Source organism: Rousettus aegyptiacus, unplaced genomic scaffold (assembly GCF_014176215.1).
Source record: "Rousettus aegyptiacus isolate mRouAeg1 unplaced genomic scaffold, mRouAeg1.p scaffold_m13_p_12, whole genome shotgun sequence".
NCBI classification, from domain to species: domain Eukaryota; kingdom Metazoa; phylum Chordata; class Mammalia; order Chiroptera; family Pteropodidae; genus Rousettus; species Rousettus aegyptiacus.
Genome location: NW_023416287.1, coordinates 87,943,912 through 87,970,544, shown reverse-complemented (window position 1 = coordinate 87,970,544; position 26,633 = coordinate 87,943,912). Strand labels below are relative to the sequence as shown.

The 26,633-nt window shown below is 33.2% G+C and overlaps 1 protein-coding gene across 6 annotated transcripts in view; it reads left to right on the top strand.

Annotated features, from left to right (window-relative positions):
- Positions 1–26,269, top strand: part of CDH19 (cadherin 19) — a 151,807-nt gene extending 125,538 nt beyond the window's left edge. For 4 of the 6 annotated variants that reach the window (XM_036230112.1, XM_036230114.1, XM_036230113.1 and 1 more), the window contains 7 exons: positions 2,373–2,554; positions 3,054–3,307; positions 6,505–6,626; positions 13,540–13,661; positions 19,861–19,978; positions 21,313–21,564; positions 24,129–26,269. In XM_036230112.1, coding sequence (XP_036086005.1) covers positions 2,373–2,554; positions 3,054–3,307; positions 6,505–6,626; positions 13,540–13,661; positions 19,861–19,978; positions 21,313–21,564; positions 24,129–24,631 — 1,553 coding nt within the window. In that variant the 3' untranslated portion in view covers positions 24,632–26,269. Of the gene's footprint in view, positions 1–2,372; positions 2,555–3,053; positions 3,308–6,504; positions 6,627–13,539; positions 13,662–19,860; positions 19,979–21,312; positions 21,573–24,128 lie in introns of those variants that run through there. The other 2 variants (XM_036230115.1, XM_036230116.1) reach the window with 2 other exon arrangements.
- Positions 26,270–26,633: the final 364 nt, after the last annotated feature.

Sequence of the window (26,633 nt, the reverse complement as noted above, 5' to 3'; positions counted from 1 at the left end):
AGTTTCTGTTCAGGGGATTCTTTCTTGGCTGCAGAAACACATTTGCAGGCATTTCCAGAAATCACTAGCAATTAGCATGATAGAAGGAAAATTTGATGAGTATGGAGCAAAGAAGTAGATCAAACACACACATACACACACACACACACACACACACACACACACACACTCACACTCCTGAATAATGCAGACGCCACTCAGTTTAGTCACTTTGTTTCTGATTCAGTGCTATCAGATCTGACTTTTTGAAAAATATTAGAAATCTGAATTTTTATTTCTGTGCTATCATCCAATTTTAAATTTTGCTAGTTTAAAAATGTGGCTACCGTGTTTCTCTTAATAAAAATTGTACATATTTGATTTGTACAGCAGGACGTGTTGATATACGTATACAGAGTGAAATCATTATTGTAGTCAAACTAATTAACACATCCATCTCTTCACAGTTACCGCGTGCATGCGTGCACACGTGTGTGTGCGTGTGTGTGTGTGGTGAGAGCATCTGAGATCTACTCTTTTAGCAAATTTCCATTCTAGAAAATGGTATTATTTACTGTAGTCACTGTGCTGTACATTCGATTTCTAGAACTCACTCGTCTTACCTACTGCAAGTTTGTACCCTCCGAGCGACATCTTTCTTTATGGATTAGGAAACAGCTCCTCTCGGGGTGGCATCGAGGCAACAGGGCGGCAGCCTGTGACTTCGGTCTCCGAGTTATGAAACGTATTCTGTAAATGGCTGTCTACAACACTAGTTTGCCCTAAAGACAAGAAGATAATGTCTAATTAAAACTGAAATGCCCAGGACTGCATAAAATAATTGGCATATAATAAACATGGAAAAATAGTGTATCAGTTCGACTAAATCTAGTCTGCGTTTTATTCAGATGAAGGTAGAATAGCAAGCTGAAGACAAGAAGGTGGAGAACTCCCAGAGAAACTTGCTGGGACAGAATGCCCTCGAAACATTTGCTGCCTTTCTTAGATTTAAATATAGATATATATATTTATCAGTTTTTAACAAACTGAGATAATCTTTTAAAAAACCCTGTTACCCAGAATCCTCAAGTACGATGGTAGTATGACCAGCTTTGGTCAAATCTGAATGTGGGTGGACATGATTCTGACACCATAAAGTTACCTTATTCTGAAGGCGATAGGGATTTTCCTCTTCCCTTCCCACTCCATAATCACATGAAACCATATGTGTTGACTGTTCTTACAGAACAGAAGCACGCTGACCTCCCCACTCTGCCCAACCTGCTTTGCCTTATCGAAATCCCATCACCCTCTTCTCAGTTTAAATATTCACACCTCCTCTGTCGTGCACAGTGTGCTCTGGCCTCTCAATCAGTGGCGTCGCTCAGACGGTCCTCCCCTTCCGTTGCGTTCTGTCTTCCTCTCTACTGGTTCAGTACTAATAGCATTCGCACGTTTCTGAAAAACGAAAGGAAATAAACACATTCTTCGCTTCTACATTCAACTAATCATGCTTCCTTTTATTTTTCTTCCCCTTCAAAGAAAATATTTGTACCAGCGTCAACACTCTTGTCCTCAATTACTGTCCTTAAACTCTGTGGTATCTACTCCAATCAGGCTCCATCGACACTATTTGATTAAATCGATCTAGTCAATTTTATGCAACTGAACCCAGCCAAATCTCAGAGCTAATCTAGTTTGGTTTCCCAGCAGGATTTGAGAGATCAATCCCTCCTTGAAGCAACGTGCCTTTCTCATCTGCTCTTTCTTCTGTCTCAGCGGCCACTTTACTTCAGTCCCCTGCCTTCCACTGGTGAATTTCTGATGTCGAGCCCTGGATCCCATCTCTCTTCTTCACTAGCCCTCTGGCTTTCGGTTTCTCCCATCTTTAATTCCCACTTACATTTATTGGTAATTTTAGTTATCAGAATCTTTGAGTAAAATCGAAGAACTCTTTTTTATCAAATTTAAGTTGGGATTTTAGAAGTGCACAATAAAAAATAAATCCATGAATATTGAGAGCTATTTATATGAACAGAAATTTGGAAATTATATTTACTGGTGATAGGACTTCTTAAGATATATTTAAGAGACAATTGTAGATGCTTAAATAGGTTATCAGGGAAATGTCCAGATTGTAAAAATAAAGGGTGTATACACACACACAGACGGTATATATACATCACTGTGTGTGTGTGTGTGTGTGTGTGTGTGTGTGTGTGTGTGGAGAGAGAGAGAGACAGACAGACAGAGAGACAGAGGAGAGATTTAGAACAAGTAACTGGCGGAAAGGGTGGGTGTGGGTTTTCCTACAATCCACAAATAAAGGATGCTATAATTGGTCGATTCTTAAGTTGATTATTTATGCAAAGTATCTCGATTTTTTTTTTAAGGTTTGTATCGTATGACCATTTCTGAATCCGCACCCACTGGTACTTCGGTAGGAAAAATCAAGGCGTATGACAATGACATAGGAGAGAACGCAGAAATGGATTACAGCATTGAAGATGCCTCACAGACATTTGACATCATTACTAACAATGAGACCCAAGAAGGAACGGTTATATTAAAAAAGGTAAACGTGTTAAAATTATTTGCTCTGCAGAATAATGCAGAAGCGAATCAGAAATGCATGCAAATATTTTATGTGACCAGTTAGTTTTTGCTTCCTTAAGTCATTAAAGTGAGAACCTGTGATTTATAGTTTAAGGAGACAAGGCATTTAGAGATGAGAGTTTGTTATTACAGAGGTTCTTAAATTGTACGTAGAACAGGTTTGTTTCTTTTTTTAAGATTCGAATAGAGGACGGATATTTTGAAAGGATCTTAAATGACAATAAATAAATTCTCCATTCCATAAGATATTTATTCCCAGAAAAGTATAGTTTTAAACCTAAATAAAAAATATAATTATTATTCCAAAACATAGACTAGTTAGTAATCGATGTAAACAACAAAATACACATCAGGATTTGCAACTGAAACTGGGCTTAACAGCGAGAACTTTCTTTTTCTAAATAATGCCTTGGCTTACTGAAGCCATTTCTTCTGTGCACAACTGTTTTTCTTTGTAGAAAGTGGATTTTGAACACCAGAACCACTATCGCATTCGAGCAAAAGTAAAAAACCGCAATGTTGATGAACAGCTCATGGGGTATCACGCTGAAGCTTCCACCACTTTGATTCGAGTCCAGGTGGAAGATGCTGATGAGCCTCCAGTCTTCCTGCGTCCGGATTACATATTTGACATCTTGGAAGGACAGCCGCAGGGCTCGTGGGTGGGCGTGGTCTCGGCCACAGATCCAGACCAGAGGAGATCTCCTATCCTGTATGTATGTCAGGAAGGCCAGTTTTGCAGTAATGAATGAATGAATTAGCTTGCGTACGAAATTTCATGCAGATGTAACTACGATATATCTGTATTTCTTTATATGCTACTTACCAAATTGGCAACAATTTAGACTAGTTAAAATAGGCAGCCTCACTGTTGGTTAAAAAAGCATTGAAATAAGCAATTGCAAACCTGCAAGAACTAGACAATCACCAGGTGAGATTCAGTGTGGCCACCTCTATGACTTGGGCTGAGGAGGTAAGGGATAAAGGAGACTCTTGAAGCCAAGTCAGAGAAGAAAGGAAGCTGATCACAATGTGCTTCACTTAAATATTCTTTCAGAAAAATGATATTCAAAATTTGAGAAAGCTTTTTGTGGGACACCACTTAAAGCAGTAAAAATAAAATAGATCCAATTGGTTAGAAATAAATTTCTGAAATACTGTTGAATAATATTTTCCACTATTAAATGAGTCTGTTGTATTTGTACACTATATTTTTATCTTTTTAAAAAATATTCAAGTTGTAAGTCTGGTTAGACGTAAAAACAAAATCCGTTACATGTTCCTTTAATCATCTGTCGTCCACACTTCACCGTCCAGAGGATTACACAAACTTCCATGTATTTTTTAAGATACCGGCTCTGCTGTGCTCTGGGACAGCCTGCAGGTACAAAGCAGGAGCTTCTTTAAATTTTTGAGACAGAAGGAAGCTCCCACTTTTCCACTGTAATTCTTCATCATAATACAGTGCCTCCAAATGTATAGATATAGTTCCTTTTTAGTGATAAGTGTAAGTGCATATCTAATATATACATAATTATAACCCAATAAATAAATTGTTTAGATTTTTAAAGTAGCATATCTATTAACCTCTTAGAATACTAAAGAATATATAGTATTTTAAAATATTTTAGTGATTAAGCTGTTTATTATATTATCATTTACAATATAATTATAAATTATATTGTGTTGGAAACAGTTCAATATCAAATTGTAGATTTATAAATAAGACAATGAATGATGAATGATTGACAGCAATGCCTATGAACATCAATAAAAAATGGCATGCTTTAAAAAAATTATTAGAGTTGTATATTTACTATGAGTAAAAATATTATGTATATATGAGACAACTGAGCCACACCCAAATAGTAACAGAGGCTATGTGTGTTTTATAGGACCACTTACCTTATTTTCTACCAAAAATATTCTCAGTAACAATTTTCATCTTCTAAAATTAGTTACATTTAAAAATAGGTCATGAGTTCCTATCAAAAGAATATCCTTCTATGCCTTTTCTGGGCATCCTTTCATTTAGAAGTGCCTTTTGAATAAGATTGCTTTCTATATATTGGGATTGCAATTTTTTTCTCTCATGTAGTATAGTTTGATTTAGCAAATTTCAAAATGTACCATGAAAACAAAATTAAATGTATCTAGATTTGGCTTTTATGTGTCTCAGTTTCTTCTCCCATGAAGTGGGAATAATGCTTTTGTAGTAATACGAGCATTAAGAGCAAGACATGAAGATATATGGAGAGCATATATGGAAGAAACAATTGTTTACATCATTATGGCAAGTGCTGTTAGCAAGAGAAAACATTACACAGTCACATTTTATTCATTCAGCATTTTTAGGGGAATGAAGAGTCCATAAAGAGAAACTTGAAACGAACCAAAGATTAGAAGATTAAACTTCTAAGCGTGAAAATGTCACAGTTTAAGCTTTTTAGTACAAGCTCTTTCTAAAATATATTGCAAATATCTTTTCTTTCTTAAACGGTATATAATGACTATTATTTAAAATGTTACTGCTGACTCAGATTGTATTTAAAGAAACTTTTATTTGGAAATAATCTCTTACTTTTGATTGATTTTATTTGGAAGAGTGTATTATAGAAACTGGATGTTCTAGATGTTTAATACAAAATATTAACTGTTAAACTACTGTTTCATTGTGTCGACAATTCTCAGGTAGGAAATGTGACCATTTGTGGATATGTAAGTAAATTGCTTATAAAGCAATTTTAAAAATAATAAGAGTAAAAACAATTTCTAGAAAGCTTATAGAAAGCTTAATCCTCTGTGATTTCTATTTTAATTGTCCTTGGAACGTCAAGCTACAAATTATTGATATTTTTAGAGACCTGTCAATTCAAGTTTAAAATTTTCTCATCTTTTGCCACATGATTATGCAGAACCCACTGATGTCTCCTCTCAGTCTTCCGGAATATTTATGCAATGAGAACCATCACGGAACCCTAGTTATTACTCTTCTTCAATTTTTATTATTAATCATTTGCAAGCAAATAAGACATACTGAGTACTTCAAAGGCTTCTTTCACTGCAGAGTTGGAGATCATTTCTCAGGCTTTAGCATGACAGAATTTTATTATCTGGCTTTATTCCATGTATGATCGAATAGCACATTTGATCTACTGTCCTTACTTTGGAGATGTGTGTGTGTGTGTGTGTAATGTATATATATGTACGTTATATATGTATATGCATGTATGTAAATAAATACATACATGCAAATACATACATGCATATGCATGTATGTAAATAAATACATACATGCATAATGTATATATATGTACGTTATATATGTATATGCATGTATGTAAATAAATACATACATGCATATATATGCTTTACTAAATAGCATCAAATTGTTTCCTTTAAACAAATAAAAATTCTCATATATCGGTAATCAAGAAATGATAATACGATGCACAGATTTAGCAAACGACTATGTGGTGCAGGAGACTCAGAGCAGTCCAGGCTGATATGTTTTATGTTGCTTCAAATGGAAAAAAAAAAAAAAGGTTTTCAAGCATTAGTTTTTACCCCCTGCCATATGCATTTCTCTTCATTTTACAAATGACATTTTGCCATATTTTTTTAGCCATGTTATTCACTTACTAAAATTCTCTCTTGGGAATAAGAATGAATGGCATGTGTTTAGATTTAGAATACAGCAATTTAAATCTGAGGCTATTTTAGTTTTTTTTTTCTATTTCCACTGAGTTGACTTTTAAATATATGAATGGACCTTTTTGAAAATAGTTCAGCATTAAATTTGCTATATGGATTATGCATTTAACAATTTATCTCATTGTTTCAAAAGGCTGTTATGTATCTCTGTTATACATAGAAAAATAAAATTAAGGCATACTCTTTTTGGTACAGGTATTCTATTACCGGAAGCAGAGTGTTCCTTATCGATGACAATGGCACAATCGTCACAACGACCCCTCTTGATCGAGAGAGCACTGCTTGGTACAACCTAAGTATTACAGCCACAGAAAAATGTAAGTCCCTGTTTGAGAACAACATGCTGGTTTGCCATAATTTTTAAGCCATTCAATAATCGCTGAATATAGGGACAAAAGCTAGCTTAAACTGTTATTGGAATTAGAGTTAAATGATATTTTGTATGTCAATTCATACATGTGTACTTTGTTATTTTAAACTAACAATATCCGTTCACTCTTATCACAGCTTATTAATATATTTGCCACAAAATACCTTTAATTTTGCGTTATGACGATATATGATTTTAATGCAAGAAATGAATCATGGAAAAACACACAAAAAAAACAAAAAATTTTCTGAAATTCTAAAACATTATTATTTAGTTACATGTCTTTATAATAGTTTTATGGATACATTTTCATATAAATTTATAACAATTAAATATAAATTTGACAAGCTGTTTTCAAACTAAGTAATATCATATATGAGTTTCTTTTGAAGTTATGAGTTTAATGAAAAAAAAGTCTTATGTACATTTCAAAAAACATATCCGTCCTTAAAAAATAGCTATGGGCAGAAAGAAATTACAATTATTTCATAGGACTCTTTTCCTTAGAACAAAATTTCTAATTTTGAGAACTTTTTAATCAATGTTACACGTTTTTTTTTTTTACCACTATATAAATACTAGTAAAACTATTGAGTCAGAATTTAAAAATTTAATTTAAATTAATTTAAAACCAATTAGTACTATTGTATTGTTTAACCGTGATCGGGTTAGACTCAGTTCACAGGGCACTGACTGTTCTCAAAGTCGAACATGCCTGTGTTCGTGCTGCTTGCAGGATAAAATATTAACAACACTCCTGGACTTTAGGGACAAGGTGGCACTTTAAGGCAACTTTTTAAAACTTAGGCTTTTAAAAATGATATCATTTTCAATGAAATTATGGGAAATAATATGAAGGATTCAAACAAATATTTATTAGAAATCTGTACATCACAAAACGAATATAGTTTCAAATTAAAATCATGACATCACCTGTGCTGATAGTCACACCTTCAATAATCAATAGTGACCAAGCCAGTTATTTTTCAGAGATAGGCAGATTTCATTTTCAGATTGTAAGATAAAAATATTCCAATTTAGCACTTGGATAGTGTCTTCAGATTTTCCAGTCAGTTAATCAGGTGTTAAATCAATCGTACCAATTCAAGTTCAAAGGAATAGATATAACAATATATAAGATTGTCGAATCATTCCCTTCTTTAGTCAGGGATGGATTTAATATAGTAGATTATATTAAATTAAATAATTAAATAAATTAAAATTTAATTCAGATTAAAATTTTAAATATGAAATGTTATAGAATGCATTCTTTTATAACTCGGTTTTGCATGGATTTTCAATAATCTTGTTTATTTTCCTGGATCGATTTTGAATATCTTACTCCTCACTTGACTGAGCAGTCGGCCAGTGATTTGGAGGACTATAAAGCATCTCTTGCATATTTTTTTTTGTCATGTATTGAATAACTCTATGGAAACACAGCAAGAGGATCACGTCTGGGTTTTGAACTTTCCGGTTAACTTAGAAAAGGTTGGGAAGCAGATGTTCTAAGGGATGACTGTCTGCTGCAGTAGGAGAAATGCCAAGTCGTTTGGTGTCCAAAACATAAAGAAGTTTATTCTAAAAATCGAGAAGCTTTTATTTATTGGGTATTTCTGAGAAAAGATTATTTATAATGTCACTGTTTGCAAAACCCTTGAGAAAAATAATTCAAAGCAGTTCAAGGGAAGACTGGACATCTTTATAAAAATGCATTTCTCTATAAAATAGTTTTCGCCATTTAAAAGAGCATGTTTTAATAAATTTATAGAATTATTCCCTGTAAGCTTATCTTATTTATACAGGGGATTTTTTGTAAGAATGTATCACTTAATTTTGTTAAATAAGGAATACTAAAATATAAGTTATTAGAAAGGTGAATCTTGAAAATTTATTATGTGTATTCTGAAACACCAAACACTAATCTATTACAAATGAATAAAATGGTATATAAAGTTTGCAAGATAATTTAATTATATCTTATCCCATTAATTACCTGATTACTTTTATTAGAGGGATGTCATGAAGATCTCTAGAAAAAAATCGAAACATTTATATTGTTGCCTATTTCTAAATATAGTGCATATAAATTGTAGCATCACAAATGAAACAAAAAAAGTCACTTGATATTTGTGTTGTAACATAGCTGCTGTCCATAAAAATTACTAATTCAATGTATGAATGTATATTTACATATATTCAATAAAAATTACATAATGTAGTAAATATTGTAATTACGTCATAGTATATTTTGTTCAAAAAAGGCATACAAATATTTCGTGACCAGCCCAACACAAGTAATCAGACGAGACTTTAGCTTTCAACGGTGCTGCTTGTCATCTGATCAACAGCCTTCACAGTATTAAGGGGTTTGTGTGTGTGTGTGTGTGTGTGTGTGTGTGTGTGTGTGTACATTTATTTAAAAGTTTGTGAATTATAAGATATTGTATTAAACAATTTATAAGTACAAGAAGATTCAAAATAGTAAAAAAAAAATGTAAATGCCTGCAAAATGCAAACTAAATATAAATATGTGAATATATTTATTTTATATAGAATTTAATACTTAGAAGTTAATCACTGTTTTAGAAATAAGTAATTAGGAATGTTACTACATACAGGAATTATACAATTCACAGTGATATGCTCCTGGTGATATAAAATCAGTTTTCTTAGAATAAAAATGTACTTTTAGAGAAAGAGAGATTTGTTTTCCCTGTCAACCTGAAAACCCAAGCTCCAATAATTGATCTAATAGTGTTTGTTTAGGATTGAAGGAACTGCAATTCTGGAATACAGATTCAGGCATAAACCCAAATAGTATCCCCCTCCCCCATTCTCCTCCAACCCCTCACAGGAGAGAGGCTCTGGGTGTTACATGGGAAAGAGGGAGGAAGAAGATAAGGTGCTAGATGAGGTACAACTAGATTTGTACTTCATTGGTTAGCAATTTGGTCATAGGCAAAGTCTAATTTCATCAGTCCTTAGCAACAGCATATTCGTATCCTTATTGATTTCTTAGAATATCAGTGGTTTGGTCCAGTTTGGAAGATTTAAAAAAAACAAAGCATGCCTGCTAGATACTCTGAAATGGAACTCTGGCTCTATTTTAATATGTCTCCATTCAAATCATCTCTCACGTTCCCATTATTATTTTTATCATATAGCTGAAAAATTACAGGATGCAAAATGCAATTCTAAAATACAATAGATAAATACTTTCAGAAACCCGCAAAGTTAATGTTTATTTAATTTATCTTTGAAGATGCATTTAAAAAAAAAGTTGTAAGGAAAACTGGTTAGAAAGAACTTTTGTAACACTGAGTATCCAATTTTCATGCATTTTTCCTCTCTGAATTTTTCAGTGCTCATAATTAAACTCATTTTAGAATAATTTTGGAGAAAATATCTTTAGGTCCCAAATTCTCATTACTGTGTTATCAATAGCAAAAATAATTGTTAGACTATTTAAGTCTCAGTAGTAATATAAACAAACCACCTGAATAGTGGAAAACAGCCTCAAATAAAATGGTGAAAGATACTTGGTAAATAACTAGAGTCAATTACCTAGGAGCTTGCAAGGAAACAGTTACGCTGATTATAGGAAAGAGATGTTCCATTGTAACATTTGTTTTTTCAGCAAATGAAGTTACTTTGCTTAATCTTTTTCCTGGAAAACTTCCCATATTAAGCAACAAACTATTTATCAGCATGCCAGCTAAGTGAATAAAACTAAGTTCTCTAAAATAAAGCTGTGAAGACATATGTATGTTTTATATAGTCATGGCAAAGGTTTAATCTGAACTTAATTTTAAACAGATTTTTCAGCAAAAAAGATTAAAAAAAAAACTTTAAATGAATTTCTTACTAATTTTTCTTAAACTTACATGTACCTGAATTACTTTTTCCACTTTACTATCTAAACAAAAGTTGTTCTGTGGTGAAATATGTTTAACCATTAAAAAAATGAGCATTAAATTTCGAATCATTTCATCTTGAAATCTCTAGGAGTATCTTTTCATATATTAATGTTTTATTTATCTATTTTATCCTAAATATAACATAATAAAGAAGAATCTCAAAATAATTAATGGTTTATATATTTCCTAAAGACCATGGATTTTTTTTTTGTCTATTAAAGCTGGCAATTTTAATTTTTAATTAAATGAAAATTGCAATTTCTATCATAATCGTAACAGTTATTTACTAGAAAAAAATAGTTACGAGGAAAATTTCACCTCAGCCCAGAAAACCTCTCTCTAACAGTGAAATGAGAGAAAACAATTTTGTAATTGAAAAACATTTAACCAAAATCTGATGTGAATTACAGGAAATCCACTAAGATATTGCCAAGACAAAAGGAAATCTCACTCTTTCATAGAGCCAGGCAGATACAACCTATCCCATGAGTTTTCTCAAGATAAACATTTACTAGCCTTCAAGTGGGAGGGCTTAACCATGTATCTGTCACCCATAGTTCATCTTAAATTCACCGAGTAGTTGGAATGATCATCTGCATTTGCTAATTGGCTTTATCCAAATAAAAACTAAGCTTTTCATACCTTTAGGGCAAGAGATAGTTTTGCAGCTTGGGGTCAAGCGAGGCCTTTGCTAAAGCTTGTCCTACCTTCCCCCAAAACTGGAAGAAAGGAATGTTGTCTTCCTTAATGATTACTTTTCAGAGTTGGTGCCCAGTACTTGAGAAGGACAAACCTAAGCTGTAACGTTGGCAAGAGGTTCATTTAACTTTGAAAAGGTCTGCATACATTTTAAAGAAACAGAGAAAAATCTTACAAATGTTCAAAGAGGAAGGAGGAAATGTCTGTTCCCTTGTTTTTAAGAGAGAATTAAACCACTTTAAAAAAAAGTCCTCGCCCTTAAAAATTACAGCTGGAAATGTAAAGCCATTTCATAAACAAAAGAGGACAGAGATTCTAAATGGAAATGTTAAGAGAAACAAATGAACCCCCTTTTTCTAACCATTAATTGTATATACCTTTTCCACAGTGTTGTTAAATAAAAAAATTACAGATTTAAAATAATATACAAATATGGACTATATTATGCCGCCTTTTGCTTTTTTATCATTTCACAAAATACCATGCATATGACCTCTTGTTAGTAGTAAATAAAATAATAGTATTTAATATTTATTGCCTATTTATATGTTAAGTAATCTTCTAAATATTTTATATGTATTATTAATTCATTTAATCTTTATAACAGTTCTATAGTGTAATTACCAGTATCATTTCCATTTTGCAGAGAACCAACTGAGACAAACAGTCCTTAAGCATTTTTCTCAAACTGAGAACCAAGATTAAAATCTATTTTTAAAGCTCATGATATTAATACATCTGTTACATTGACTCATCCATTTTTAATAAGCACGCAAAATTTCATAGTATGGTTGTAATTTATTTTCCCAATTCTCTTTTGATACACATTTGGGTCATTTCCAGTTATTTGGATGTGATGCAGATAATTCTGGAATAAAGAAGTTAAATCGCATATTCTTACATACTGGTGCCTTGGACCAAAGCATAAATTTCCCAAGCTAATTACTGGGTCAAAGATATGTGTAATTTAATTTTTACCATCTTTTGCCACATTAGGTTCTAGGAAGGATTTACGTCCCCATTCTTTTTTTAGCACTCCGCCATCTCTGGCTCTGTTTTTTGTGTTACACAAATCACATGGACTAAATCTTCATTCTCATTTCCAGTGAACTACAGCCTTTGTGAATATGATAGAGCAGTTTGTCTCAGTTGTGGGCAGTTTTGCCTCCTAGGACACCTGACAATGTCTGAGGACAGTTTTAATTCTCACAGCTAGAGTGAAGATTGCTTCTGGTATTTAGTTAGTAGTGGCCAAGTACACTGCTACACACCCTACAATCTTCAGACAACCCCCCAAAACAAGGACTTATCTCATCCAAAATATCAGTGAGGTTAAGAAGACCTGGTATGAATTATTTGAATTTTCTCATCTGTGAATTTCTAGTTTGTGAATATTTCCATTGAATTGTGTTTTCATATCAATTTTCAGGATTTGAAATTAAAATTGTGTTAATATTTCATCTTGCAATGCAAACATTTTTATAGATCACTTTTGTTTGTTGTTTTGGCTTTTTTTACATATTGTTTTGCCATTTAAAAAATGTATTTAACCATGTCTTCTTCCCTTTCCTTCATGGTTTCTGTATTTCTTTGTCTGCTTAAGAAAATCCTCCCAAATCTCTCTCTCTTTCTCTCTCTCTCTCTAAACTTCACTTAGAGTTTGGTATAACTATTTTATTTTAAAATGTATTTAGATCGTTATTCCAATTCCATTTTTGTTTTTAAAAACTACACTGAATAATGCTGTCATTAAGAATGCTTACTGCTGGCATCTTGACCGCCTTTTCTATTTTAGCTGTGACCTCAGGCAAATCATTTAACCATAATTTATTAAACTAAATCGTTTGTTAGTGTTTTTATCAGTAAAGTTGGGGAGGATAATAATACACATCTTCATCAGAGTTAGATGAATTAATGCAAATACATTCAACAGTTCCTAGATTTAGAAAAGTGTTGTGTACCTAATGATTTACTTTATCTTTTTTCCTCTTCAGCTCCTCTGCTCTATATCAGGTACAAGGCAATTGATAAATATTGGTTGAGCGGAATGTGTGGAGAACATCTTTTTTCTAGGATGTATTGTTGATAAATAAAATAATTATACAGAGATCCTGTCCTCAGATTGCTTTTATTCAAGTAAAATAAAATATATCGTATAGCCTCTACGCAGTTTTTATGACCCACCCTCCCCCTCGAAAGCACTAACATTCTTAATTTTTATTCTGTTTATTCAATTTACAGACAATGCACAGCAAATTTCTTCAGTTCCTGTGTATGTACAAGTTCTCGATATCAATGAGCACGCTCCTGAGTTCTCTGACTATTATGAGACTTACGTTTGTGAAAATGCAGGCTCTGGGCAGGTAAGAACTCATGATATATTGCTGACATCTAAACAATGCCGTGTATTACATATAATAACTTTTGCTATGTAGTCCTCCCATATTGAAGTGATAAAAATAAATTTTATTAACTATATTAATTACATGCTTTTTTTGTCGTGAGTTCTATATAACTTAAATTTCTTTTGAAAAATAATGTGTCGACACACATTGGCAGGGTTGTTTCTGCGCAGTGTCAAGTGTACACAGACGTATTACAGATCATTCGGAATCTCTTCACAAGGGAATGGGCCCCTCATGAATGACTTGTATGCATCACACTACTTATAACTATACTATCACAAGGTCACTTTTAACAGGGCAATTCTATCTATTTGCTTATGTACTAGTATTTTATCTTTACTAAATTCTTAGATAAGAACTGTAGAGCAAAGTGACATTATTCTTTTTCAAATGACTCCTGGAAAAAAATGACAAAATTAAACACCTGCACACATAAACTCAAACAGAAAAAAGTTATTCAGCATATGACAATAAACCTCATATGTAAATTGTAATTAAAAGCAATTTCTGAAGGTATTAAAAGTTGATAACCCCAAAAAAGTATGTTTAGTTTAGAAAACATTTTAAAGTATTTTAAAAGCTATTACTATTTTTGACACATTGATATACAAATAATATATAGATACGCATGAACTTTGACAAAATTAAAGCCCTTTGACAAAATTAAACTTAAATTCCGGGTTACATATAAAACAAGTTGGAACAGACAATAAATAAATGGTATAAGTAATACATAAATCCATTGTAAAGTCTTGATGCTAAAAGATGTGGTATCTTAACTTTAAAACAATAATGAGAAAGAAAATTTTTTACACTATCGTTTCATGGTGTTCTGAAGCTTAGGTCAGTACAATAATATAGAAAATACATATGAAATAAAGTTACTGAAAAAAATGAAATTTACTTAAGAAGATAAGACTAGTACAATGCTGCCAAATAAATTGATAAAATCTAGAATTTCCTTGAAGCCACATTTAAAACATAATAAAAATGGGGTTGCTAATTCGACAGGAATAACATTTCCGTCAAGTAAGACGAGTATAGAGACCAGTTGCTATAGCTTTGTGCTCACACACAGCAATGCTGAATCTTACTCTTAAAAATTTAAGAGCATAGGTCTCCTGTTAAGTGCTATTACCACAATTAAACGTAAAAAAGAAACAGATGGAATTATTTCTCCATGTTTATTTGAAACAATACATTCAAGATATTATGATTTTTCACATGTAATAAATTAAAAATCATTAAGGAAATATTTTACATATTTTTTCATACCGTAAAGATTATTGTTGTCTAATTTCCCACAGGCTCAAATAGCTGGGCAAAATAACAAGTGAAGAATGTATTTGCTTTGGTTAGACAATACTTTCATTATAGAAAATCGAAATGCCAGAATAGTTGCATTTTATTCTAGAGGAAACCAGACATGTTCTTAATGACTTCTGCGTGTAAACAGAGGTTTCAGTTTTTGTTCTTAATGTATAAATGATGGGGCAGGAAGAGAAGAGGGAGAGAAGTTTTCAGTGGTTTGCAAAATATGGATATAATAAATGAGCTGACATTACAGCAATTTGCCTTTCCTGTTTGGTAGAAATATGTATCATTTTTCAACTTAATAATTTCTACTTTCTTGACTAATGCCAAATACCTTTTTCCAGAATTGAAGTGTAATATCAGTGATTTTTAGATTCTTTCATACCAATATTTGGGCTAATGTAAAGACATTTGCATCGTCTCTGTGTAAAAATATCCTCTTGCCAAAATGTCTCTCGAGCCCACATTGTAATCTGGTTTGCTTCTCACTTTCCTTGTCCTTGTTACTTTTTCGAACTCACTCTTTCCGCTTTCATCCTCCTCTATGTCTCAAAGTTCATAGACCTTTATGCCATTTCTTTATTTTAGGTTATATGTCCAGCTAACTAGAGAAAATTTTTACTCACATGTCCCATGGTTACACCAAATTTGCTTCGAAGCCTTCCCTTTTTTTTCAGTATCCTCAGCAAAATTACTGTAACTCACCAAGTTGTGCAAGACAGACATGTGGACATCAGCCTGAATTCATTCTAGTCTTTCATTCTCCATATCTAACCAGTTATTAAGCTCTGTTGATTCTAGCTCCTAAATACCTATGTAATATGTCGATCTTACTCTATCCTAACTCTTTCCAAGACAGCAGGAACCTAACATCTCTTCTGGAGAGAAGCTTAGCCCTGCTAAGGGATGTTTCTGTAAAATCAAACTTTCCATTATCCAGTCTCACAGCTGATGTGAAGGGGTGCCCCATTGTTGTTGATCAGTGGTCTTTTTTTAGGTAAGTCTGTGGGCCTGTAGACACTTTCCATGACATTCAGATTTTAGCGGAGAGGCAGTGGTCAGAAGAACATGTGTGCCCTCTTGGAAATGGTAAAAAAAAGACCTTATTTCGATTATATTGGCAAACCCTTAGGAAACTTTGGGACCCACGAAGCTGTATCTCCCTTTGGAATCACGCTGTACCATCTTCAGTTTATGTAAACACTTTGGTAATTTTCATATAAATTTAATTTTCATTTAAAATAATTTAGAGCCTGTAACTGTGTTGTTGTCTTTTTGTATATTACATCAGGGAGTGTTGATTGCTAACCAGTTGCTCCCTGGATCATGGAAACAACTTGCTAAGTAGGTTGTCTATTTGCGGATCCACACTGAGTGTTTCCAGAATGAGCATTCTCAAATGTGGCTCTTTCCTACTGATTTGGGATCATCACAACCCTAAATAAATCCTAAATAAAAATAAAATGCTCATGTCTTTTCCAATTTAGCACTTGCGAGTGGCCCTCAGTACGCAGTGTGAACTCTGTGATACGCCTGGAACAGCGGTGATGCAGTCAGTCACGGCTCACCCCTGCGTATCATCTTTTCGTCTCAGTTTAGATGTCGAGTCCCCCGACCCCCACAGTTTATTGCAGTCGTTATGTACGTTAGGCGTACATAGTGGAGAGGCAGCGGTCAGAAGAACACGCGTGCCCTTCTGACACGTGTTCTTCTGACCGTAATTTATGACATGCTTCGGTTCTGTGCTTTAGGTACGATATACCTTCTCGACACTCTAAGTTCACAATTCTGCTTGTCCCTCTGCCTCGCTAGAATGTAAACAGTGATGACAGAGCCGCTGTTGGCCCCAGGCATCATTGGACACCAGGGTCATGAGATGGCTTTGCATATTCTAATGCCGATAAGATGTTTGTTAAATGGATACATTTGGTATCATCAGATATTAATCAGATATTTTTATAATTTAATCTTTTTTATTTATATATGATGACATGATTTTCTATTAGCCATATTTTTTAAATTTAACAAAAGAAAATCAAGATATATATATTTATATTGAGATAAAAATCTAAGAATGTATAATTTTTAACTGCATGCAGGTAGATTTGTACAGTTAATGAGAAAACATTACAATATCTATGGCATTTAAATACATGTAATATAATTTTATAAAAAGGTTTTTTTAGGAAACATAGAGTATCTCTGCCTTTATTCCAGGATCAAAACATTAGAATATTATGAGCTTCTCAACATTTTTCTCCTAATAATGTGCTAAACAAAGAAAGAAAACAGACCATAGGTTAGATTTGTTGTTGTTATTGTTGTTAGCTCTAATGCTATTATTTTATTAACTAGTACTTTGACATTTCAGACAGCTATTCAACAATGTTTTGAATCATAAATTTATTTTGTCAAAACAGGTCTAATGTGGAATCATTTTCTCAGTGCAGTGGTATAAACAGTGATGATCTTGTTCATATTTGTGGACAATGATTTTTTGACAGTGGGAGAGAGAATTTGCATCTACATCTTGATGCAAGGTGCAAATACCTAGAATAACTAGATAAGCAAGCAATTTAGGTGAGATTTTACAAAAATCCTTTCACATATTTGTTTACTACAACTCCCACTCTCTCTTTAACATTTTTGTATTGAAGGAAATTGTTTATTAAGCGCATTTCAAGCAATTGATACTTTAAGTCAATTAATACTCAACACCTATATATTGATTTCTAGTTTATTATTCAATTTATAGTTGAGAACCTTATTAAAAATTATTTCATTGATATCTGGTATTTAGGTTGGGAAACAAATTCAAATGTGTTGTTTGCTCCAAATCAGGATGTAACATTTGCTTCATTGACAAGCTATCAAAAAAAAGAAATGTGCATTTAATAAAGGCCATAACTATAGTTTGTGAAGAAATGAATATAGACTTATATTTTTTAATCAGGACGATTAATCTGAGAAGGACATTTTAGTAAGCTGGCCCTGGGCCTCTTTTTTTTCTTTTTTTTTAGAAAAAAAGCCATAGTGCAAAGAAATTGATTGAAATGACTATATTTCTTCCCTTTGTACTTCAGTAAAATAATTAACTGATTCTACTATGTCAGTAACTGCCTAGTTTTGTAAAGTGGTGGAATCCAATTAAACATATGGAAACGCAATTTACAAAACAAATGTAAGTGGCAAATGCTCATTGAAAAGGGGACAAAGTGTTGAAACTCTCAATTTACCTATGTACATATATAGAATCGTTTGGTTAATTAAACATATTTAAAAATATATATAAAGTCACACTCTAGTGTTCCTAAGCCTTCATAGTGAAAGGGAGACGTTTTCAACATTTAGTCAGATGCATGTGTTTAAAACAGAAAGTCAGGTATAAAACTATCCCTTGTCTGAAAAATCAAGACTGTGTACACCAGCAAACAAAGATGAATTGTTGCAATTTGCTTTTAATTTTAATAGAACAATTATACCTTTAATGAGATTACTAACAATAGTCAGGACATCATCCCTTGAAAACTGATCGTGACTATATTTTCATGAAGAGAACACACAGCAGACCCATACTGAGTGTCAACAAGCCCTTTGGCAATGAACACAATCCTAAAAGTTGAGTATTAGTATCTCCACTTTTTAAGCTTAGAAAACTAGTAAGTGGTGAAGCCAGGACTCAGAATATCAAACTTGTAAGCCCCTGCCCTCACCCTGGCTACAAAATTTTGAGGTAATGAGAAGAAAATCGTTATACTGGGACTGTACTCTCTTACTATTGTTGGCATGGATTGAATGAAAATATATTTTTCTCATTAGTTTATTTAATTAATGCTATATGACTATAATTTAATTAGGAATATGTTATAAAGATAAAGATAAATGGATATGGAGAAATAATGTGTAAACTGCATGAGTTCCATGGGCTCTTTATGCACATAGAGAGAGAGCTGTTCTTTGAAGTATAACATAAATTTTAGGTACGTCATCTTGCAACTAAGTATAATTTTTGTTTGACACATTGTTAAAAGCTCTTTAATTCTAGAAAATTCATAACAATAACTTGTATAATCAATTTACTTTAATTTCCAGAATTAATCACCATCTCACTGTGAGGTCTTGACAGCATATCTCTTTTTTGATGATAATGAACTACTTGACTGACACATTCCTATCTTGAAAGAAGAGAATTAATTGAGAACTAATTTGTTTATAACTGAATTACTTTGCTTTTTTATGATTTGAGATAAAGGAACTTCTTCGATGTGGAATATTTTTCCTATAATCTTTATGATTCAAAGGAAATTATGTACATTGCCCCTAAGCTTTCAATGTATTGTTTCCTTAAATTTGAAAACTCTCTACTTAAGCAAAGACTTCAGTAAGACAATAACTTTTCTCCAGTTATAAGCAGGAAATATACAATTTCAGTAAATCATTATGTCTGGCATTCAGGTAAGGAAGGAAGAAGGAAATAAGGAAGAGAGACAATTAGGAAGGATGGGAGGGAGTCTTGATATACAGCAACAGTGTCCTGAGAACTTCTGACGAACTTAGCTTATGGAAACCATCTGGTCTACCCACAAAACATTATTATGTAATGTTAAAGCATTCTTTTGAAAGGAGCAAGTAAAGATATTTCTAATCTGAGAAACTATGTTAATATCTCCATCAATTTTAATAGTTATCCTCTGCAATGTCCATAAAGGTTTTGGTGAAGCAATTTTAACCATAAAAAATAATAAGAAGAATATAATAATAATAATAATAATAATAATAATAATAATAAAAGTGATCATTTTCCTAAATCAAAAAAAAAAACATTTTCTATATTTTTTTCTAGATAATTCAGACCATCAGTGCAGTGGACAGAGATGACTCCATAGAAGATCACCATTTTGACTTTAATTTATCTGTGGAAGACTCAAAGAACTCTAGTTTTACAATCACAGACAATCAAGGTAACTCCATTTACTTTGAGCCGTTATCCGAGTACCGCGGTTGATTTTAAGGGAACTTATAGCATTGCTTTTGATACTGTTCCTGCAACATAATAATGTGGAGATATAGAGCAAGAAGTGGAAATGAAACTGAGAAACAAAAACCAAACTCAAGAACTGAAAAGACCAGCCCCATTTTGTATAGGATTTGTTAAAGTTAGAAGCACTTTTTCAAGTAATCAATGGCTAGAAGTCCTTGTGAAGTCTGAATGACCTTGCAGATATAATTGTAGTTCTGATAATAATGGTTCCTTTTATGTCATGTAACTCAGACTTCAATCTATGGGGAAGAAAAAGATATATCCCTAAGTTGTAGTCACGTAACCTGGATTGATTTCAAGATATGTGGAATCATTCATTATGGGTATAAATATATGAAATTGCTTTAATATTATTCTTTTTTCTCCCTTCAAAATTAATGATTATATCAACCTAAGGACAAAATGTTCCAAAAAATTTCTTATGGGGAGATAGAATTTCTTTTCCTTCCACATAGAAGTGAATTTAGCTTTACAGAAAGCCACTCTTCTTTTTTCTTTTACTTCAGTAAATTATTTTTATCATCATGTGGATTTCAGTTTTTAATTTTCTTTATGTTCCAAAGATATGAATCACCACTGGGTCCATTACTCAAGCATCTGTAACCTAATACCTCCCGGAGGACATTCTTTGTTGGGAGAAGACACACAGACATGTCATGTCCCCTTTCTCCCTGTCAAATTCCCCAGTGAAGGGAAATCAGATAAACTCATGATAAAAACTGAAATATCAATATAAGAAATAAGATGTGGATTAGTTTTATTCATATTCATATAAAAATAAGGTACTGAGGCAAAATAAATATATTAAAGCAAAGAAAATAATTGATTTGGTTTAGTGTTTATGGTCCTAAATAGACTATATGTTAAAAAATATAAAAATAAACTCTCATCCCTCTTAAATCTGTCTAGTAACTTAAATTAAAAGAGTTTTATAGACTTTAAGAACAAGGTGGAGAATTTGTTTTAAAAAGATGATTTGGAAAAATAAATAGGCATACATTTCAAAAGATTTCCATTCGTTTGCATTTTATAGTTTGTTTCTTCTCAAGTTCGTCTGATTTCTACAGAAAGTATTTTGGGGAATGGAAACAAAAAAAAAGAAAAAAGAAAAAGAAAATACAGATTTGAGGCATAAGAAATTGTACTGAAAAAAGTTATGTAGATATCTCTATACTATTGCCTCTAGTACAAATGCCTGGTATGAATTTATTTCATATGGTCGAAAAAAATGATGCACATGGATTTTCGTTTTAGATAACACAGCTGTAATTTTGACTAATAGAAATGGTTTTAGCCTTCAAGAAGAGCCTGTCCTCTACGTATCCATCTTAATTGCCGACAATGGGATCCCATCGCTTACAAGTACCAACACCCTCACCATCCACGTCTGCGACTGTGGTGACAGCAGCAGTGCACGGACCTGCAGCAGCGAGGGGTTTATGCTTTCCATGGGGCTCAGGACGAAGGTCATCATCGCGGTGCTGATGTGCATTGTGATCATATTGGGTAAGTAGTGCCGAACGGAACACATCTTCACTTATTGAAAATAACGATAAATATAGAAAACAGTGAATTCCATTACAGCGGTATAAGGTGGCTTTGTGTGTGTGTGTGTGTGTGTGTGTGTGTGTGTGTTTAATTGCTCTTTTGAATGCATTACAATTCTCAAATTGAGTATATTTTAAAAATAGTGAATATGCATTTACGCATTTCAAGCTAAAAATCAATGATCCTTGAATGTTATGATTATATGAGTGTGTGTGTACACATGTTTAGGAGCGTTTTTACACATTTATTACAACATATAGTTATATAAAAATTAGTAATAAGAATGGCACACTTATGTTGAGGGCTTATTACACTCCAGGAGAGTGCCTTAAGTGCTTTTCTCTGTTATGCAGTATGATCCTTACAATAACCTCATGAAATAGTAACTATTATCACCTGTGAAACTCCGAGTTATGTGCTTTACAAAGGGCCATGCAGCTAGTAAGTGATGTGCTGAGGTTTTATAGCACATCGCTGTTCAGCCTTACCCTGCAACTCACTAGGGCTTTTGGAGCATTAAAAAGAGTAAATATTAGCATGCAGGAATGTCAAAGAAAGTTTTACTTCTTCAGAGTTGTAAACACAAAAGAAATCTCAGTCAATTAACTCCGGTATTTTTTGTCTGTTTATTATCGTTGTTATCATTTTCACAAGATAAGGTCTACTCATTTTACAGATGAGGCAAATGAACCCCAAGTGTTTCATGTAGTTAGTTGGGTTTACGGGGTGACAGATGATCCACCTAGCATGACCCTTTTCTTTCCTTTAATCTACCAGTACCTATCATCTAAACCTTCTCTTGCTCACCTCATAGCTTTGTATTAAAACTGACCCAACTTGATTCAGTGCTGAGAGCGACTGTATCAGCCGTTGCTTCTGGGATCCCAACTCACTGCTGAGACCGGCGTGCAGTTCGTTTCCCGACTTCGCCTGCCCCCACCTTCACTCTCCCCGTCTTTCCCAAAGCTTCAAAACCCGTGCATTCCTCTGTGACCACCCAGCGTGACCATTCTTTTCTACCTCGCTTCAGGTTTTGAAGTGATTTTTAATAATCTTTGATGAGAAAACTGAATTTAGAGATTCATAGTTAGTAGATACCAGGATCAAGAAGCAGTTCAAACAGTGTAGTGTTGAGGGTAGGGCAAGTACGCAGTTACTCACGGGCTTAGACCTAACCAAGCCCTCAAAGCCTGCAAGCAGATCACGAGCAGCCACAGCAAAGGGACACAGAACATTTGGGGTGGCGGAATGAGGCAGCCAATATTCAGTAGTTTCCTTTGAAAATTTCATGTGTGTTCTCTCCAGTTCATAGATTTAGGAATTATTTATTAGATGCCTTTCCATTTCAACCACATATCTCAGATGACTTTTAAAGTACAGTACTGAATTTAAACATGATGATTTTATTTAATTCCAGAGCACTTTTCAATGTCTTAATTGTAAATTTTATATAAAATATTGCCTAATATATTTATCTTTCCGATAATATTAATGATATTGCCCAAGTTTAGTTTGAGTCCTATGTATGAAATTTTGAACAGCCACTTAAGATCCACAGTTGAGTAAGAGTTAACTGCCCTTGACACACATGCGCACACACACGCTCATGTACACTTTAAAGCAAAAATAAAGTGTTCTGCAATTGTCCTTCTTCTACTTGATGTTAACATTATCTTGTTGATAAAGACTGAGTGTGGAAATACCAATGCTGTGATTTAAAAACTTAACACCTTAGAATTTCAGAAAATAACGTGTTGTCCCAGAGTGCGGATTCTGGACCAACTGTCTAAGTTTCGAACGGTGGCTTCCCGTTTCCTCGCCGTGTGGCTCTGGGCGTGTGATTTAACACCTCTGTCCTTCAGTTTCTCCATCTTTAATAAGGAATAATAATAATATGTGGGCATCGTAACAATGAAATCAATGAGTACATGTGAAGCTTTTAGAAAAATGCCTGGCACACGCTGTGTAGTTTATAAATATTAACTTTGGAAATAATTATGACACAGGATTTCCCTCAGTGGGGACTATCAGACTGGTCCATTATGCTTAGCTTTTATTAACTTGTATCATTAATTACTAAATCGACGAATGCATATAGGTTGGAAAACGTTCCCTTATTCCGCTTTGTTCTATTTCCAATATATAAGAAAAAAATAAAATTTTAAGTTTTAAATTGATCATCAAAAACATTTCACTATATTTTTGTTTTTCTACCCTAAATCACAAACCAGAATGATTGTTACATATTTCTCTATGTCATTCTGCAAACCCCTTTGTAAACTTTCAGCAGAAAATACATCTTTGTCTTAAAATCATAAAATCCCAGCTTGTGTTTTGAGCTTATAACAAGAACAAGAATTGTAAAGTTTATTAGAAATAACATACTATTTAGTAATACATTATATATTGTATTACATTATATTTATATCATGTTATATTATATTATATTATTATATTATATTATATTATATTATTACATTATATATTGATGTGTTAATATTCTGATATGCTTTCTTCGTCAGGGTTTATTTTTCTGATCCTGCTTCTGAAACAGCAAAGAAAGCAGACCCTATTTCCTGAGAAAGGCGAAGATTTCGGGGAAAATGTCTTCAGATACGACGAGGAGGGGGGAGGCGAGGCAGACACGGAGGCCTTTGACATGGGGACGCTGAGGAGCGGCGCCGTCCTGCGGGAGCCCAGGTCTCGGAAACGCGCGGCCCAGGTGCGGAGCCTGTACCGCCAGTCCCTGCAGGTGGGCCCCGACAGCGCCGTTTTCAGGAAATTCATTCTGGAAAAGCTCGAAGAAGCCAACACGGACCCTTGCGCCCCTCCCTTTGACTCTCTCCAGACCTACGCTTTTGAGGGGACTGGGTCGTTGGCTGGATCCCTGAGCTCCATCGGCTCAGCACTGTCTGATCGGGATGAAAATTACGATTACCTGAATGAACTGGGGCCTCGCTTTAAGAGGTTAGCGTGCATGTTTGGTTCTGCTACGCAGCCTAATAATCAGGGCTTTTTTAATTAAAATTTTACAAATGTTAATGTGTTTGGAGGCAAACTGGTAGTCTCCTGTTAAAAGAGTTGCGTGCTTCAACTCTCTGGGAAAAGAAAAAAGAAAAAGACCAGTACACAGTATTTTCCGATTTCCTTGGAGTAAATACCCCATGGTCATTTCGGCCTGCCTGCATGTCACTGCGTGCACACAGGGGCGGGGGACCGAACATCAGCTCTCGGCAGCCGGGGCAAGCCAGCGTGAGCATGTCCCTGACGGAGGCTTCCAGCATTTCTTTTCATATCGTTTAATACAAACTCTCAAAATTTGTGAATATTTAATGTGAGAAAGGCACTAAACCTACAGTATCTTAGTATTATTTCATTTCTGCATTTATCAAAGTTAGCAATTAAGAGTAAAGATTTTTTATGTGCGATAAGCTCCTTATTCTATAGAGATAAATTTCAACACCTAGGGGAATCTGGGTAATTACATAAAACCTGAAAAAACTTTTAGTTTACATGAATAAGCAAATTTCTTACTAGGATATGTGATTCATTTCAAATTGACATTTTAAAATTTCGTCACGACCATACTTTAAAAATGATTTCAAATTTAGATGGATAATTGTCATATGTTAATCAGTTTTCATATAAATCTGCGTTATTTTTGATATTACAGCTTTGTGTAGAAAAGGGACATAAAACATGTTTAGGAATTTTTCATAAATTGTTTTCAAGTATGACCAAAATACATCTTTATCATGTCACAATAAGATTACAAAATATATATCAATATTTATTCCTCATTAAATTAAACTTTATAAAAATGGTAGAAATTGTGAAAAAAAGTAAATTTTTATTGCTACTAAAAATGATAGAGGTAATTGAAAGGAGTATTAGATTCGAAGTTGAATTAATATTCATTCTAAATATTACGATCAACTACACTGACTCTTACTATGCATAGGATAAAAAATGATAAAATTCTCACCATTTCTTTTTTTATCAAGAGCTTAGGATATAACGTATTCTCCAGTGTGTTTTTTTTATTATAGAATATGAAATTAGGCGCAGTAGTTACTTTTATCATACATTAAGAAGGGAAGTGCTAAGCTGCTGGACATAAAGCTTTATGGTAATATAAGATAATAAGATAAAACACTTTAATTTTAATCAAAATTTTAAGAGAGATCTTTATTCTATTCAAATCATTGTAGCAAAATTTATAATTTGAACAGAATGAAAGTCGTGAATGCAGTGTCCTAAAAATTGATCTATATGTTCATTTTTTATTAATAGCATGTGAAAGTGAGCTGATCTAAATTGGCCTTATATATTTAAATCAAATATTGTGAATAATTGTGAGCTAAAGTTGGAGTCGTCGAACAACTACTAGATTTTCTCTCCGTGCTTTGAAATATAAACATCCATACCATGTAATGAAAGAGCTGTTTCACCAGTACCATTATTTTGACAATACAGATGTCATCCCTTTACAACAGCCTGAGAAAATCAGATTTGAAATACAATTTGGGAAGATATTAAAAGTAGATGAGCAAACATAAACTGAGGAAATCATCATTATTTCTTTAGGGAAGAGCAAAAATACTAAACAAAAGAAAATTTTAAAAGGGTGAAAACTTGCAAGTAAAATAAAAAAGTGAGTTGAGAGAACATTTATATTCCTATGATATTAACATAAAAATTGAAAGAATAGTTAGAAAAATTTTTATAAATTATTCCATTAAGGATTTTTCCTTGAATTTAAAAAGAATGCAATGTAATATTTGGTCAAAAAATGAAAGTATGATAAACAACAGATGAAGCAATCCGTGGAAAACAGGTTAGAAAAAAAAATAGGATGTTTTGGGGACACAGAAGGTTCTATCGTGGACAAAAACGTCATAAACAACTTTGCAGTTTGCATGAGCACCTTATAAAAATGCACATGGACGCAGTATACCCATCAAAGGGGTTTAATATTTGTGTCCATTGGCATTAAGCAGATGTGTTAAAATACTGATTTAGTTAAC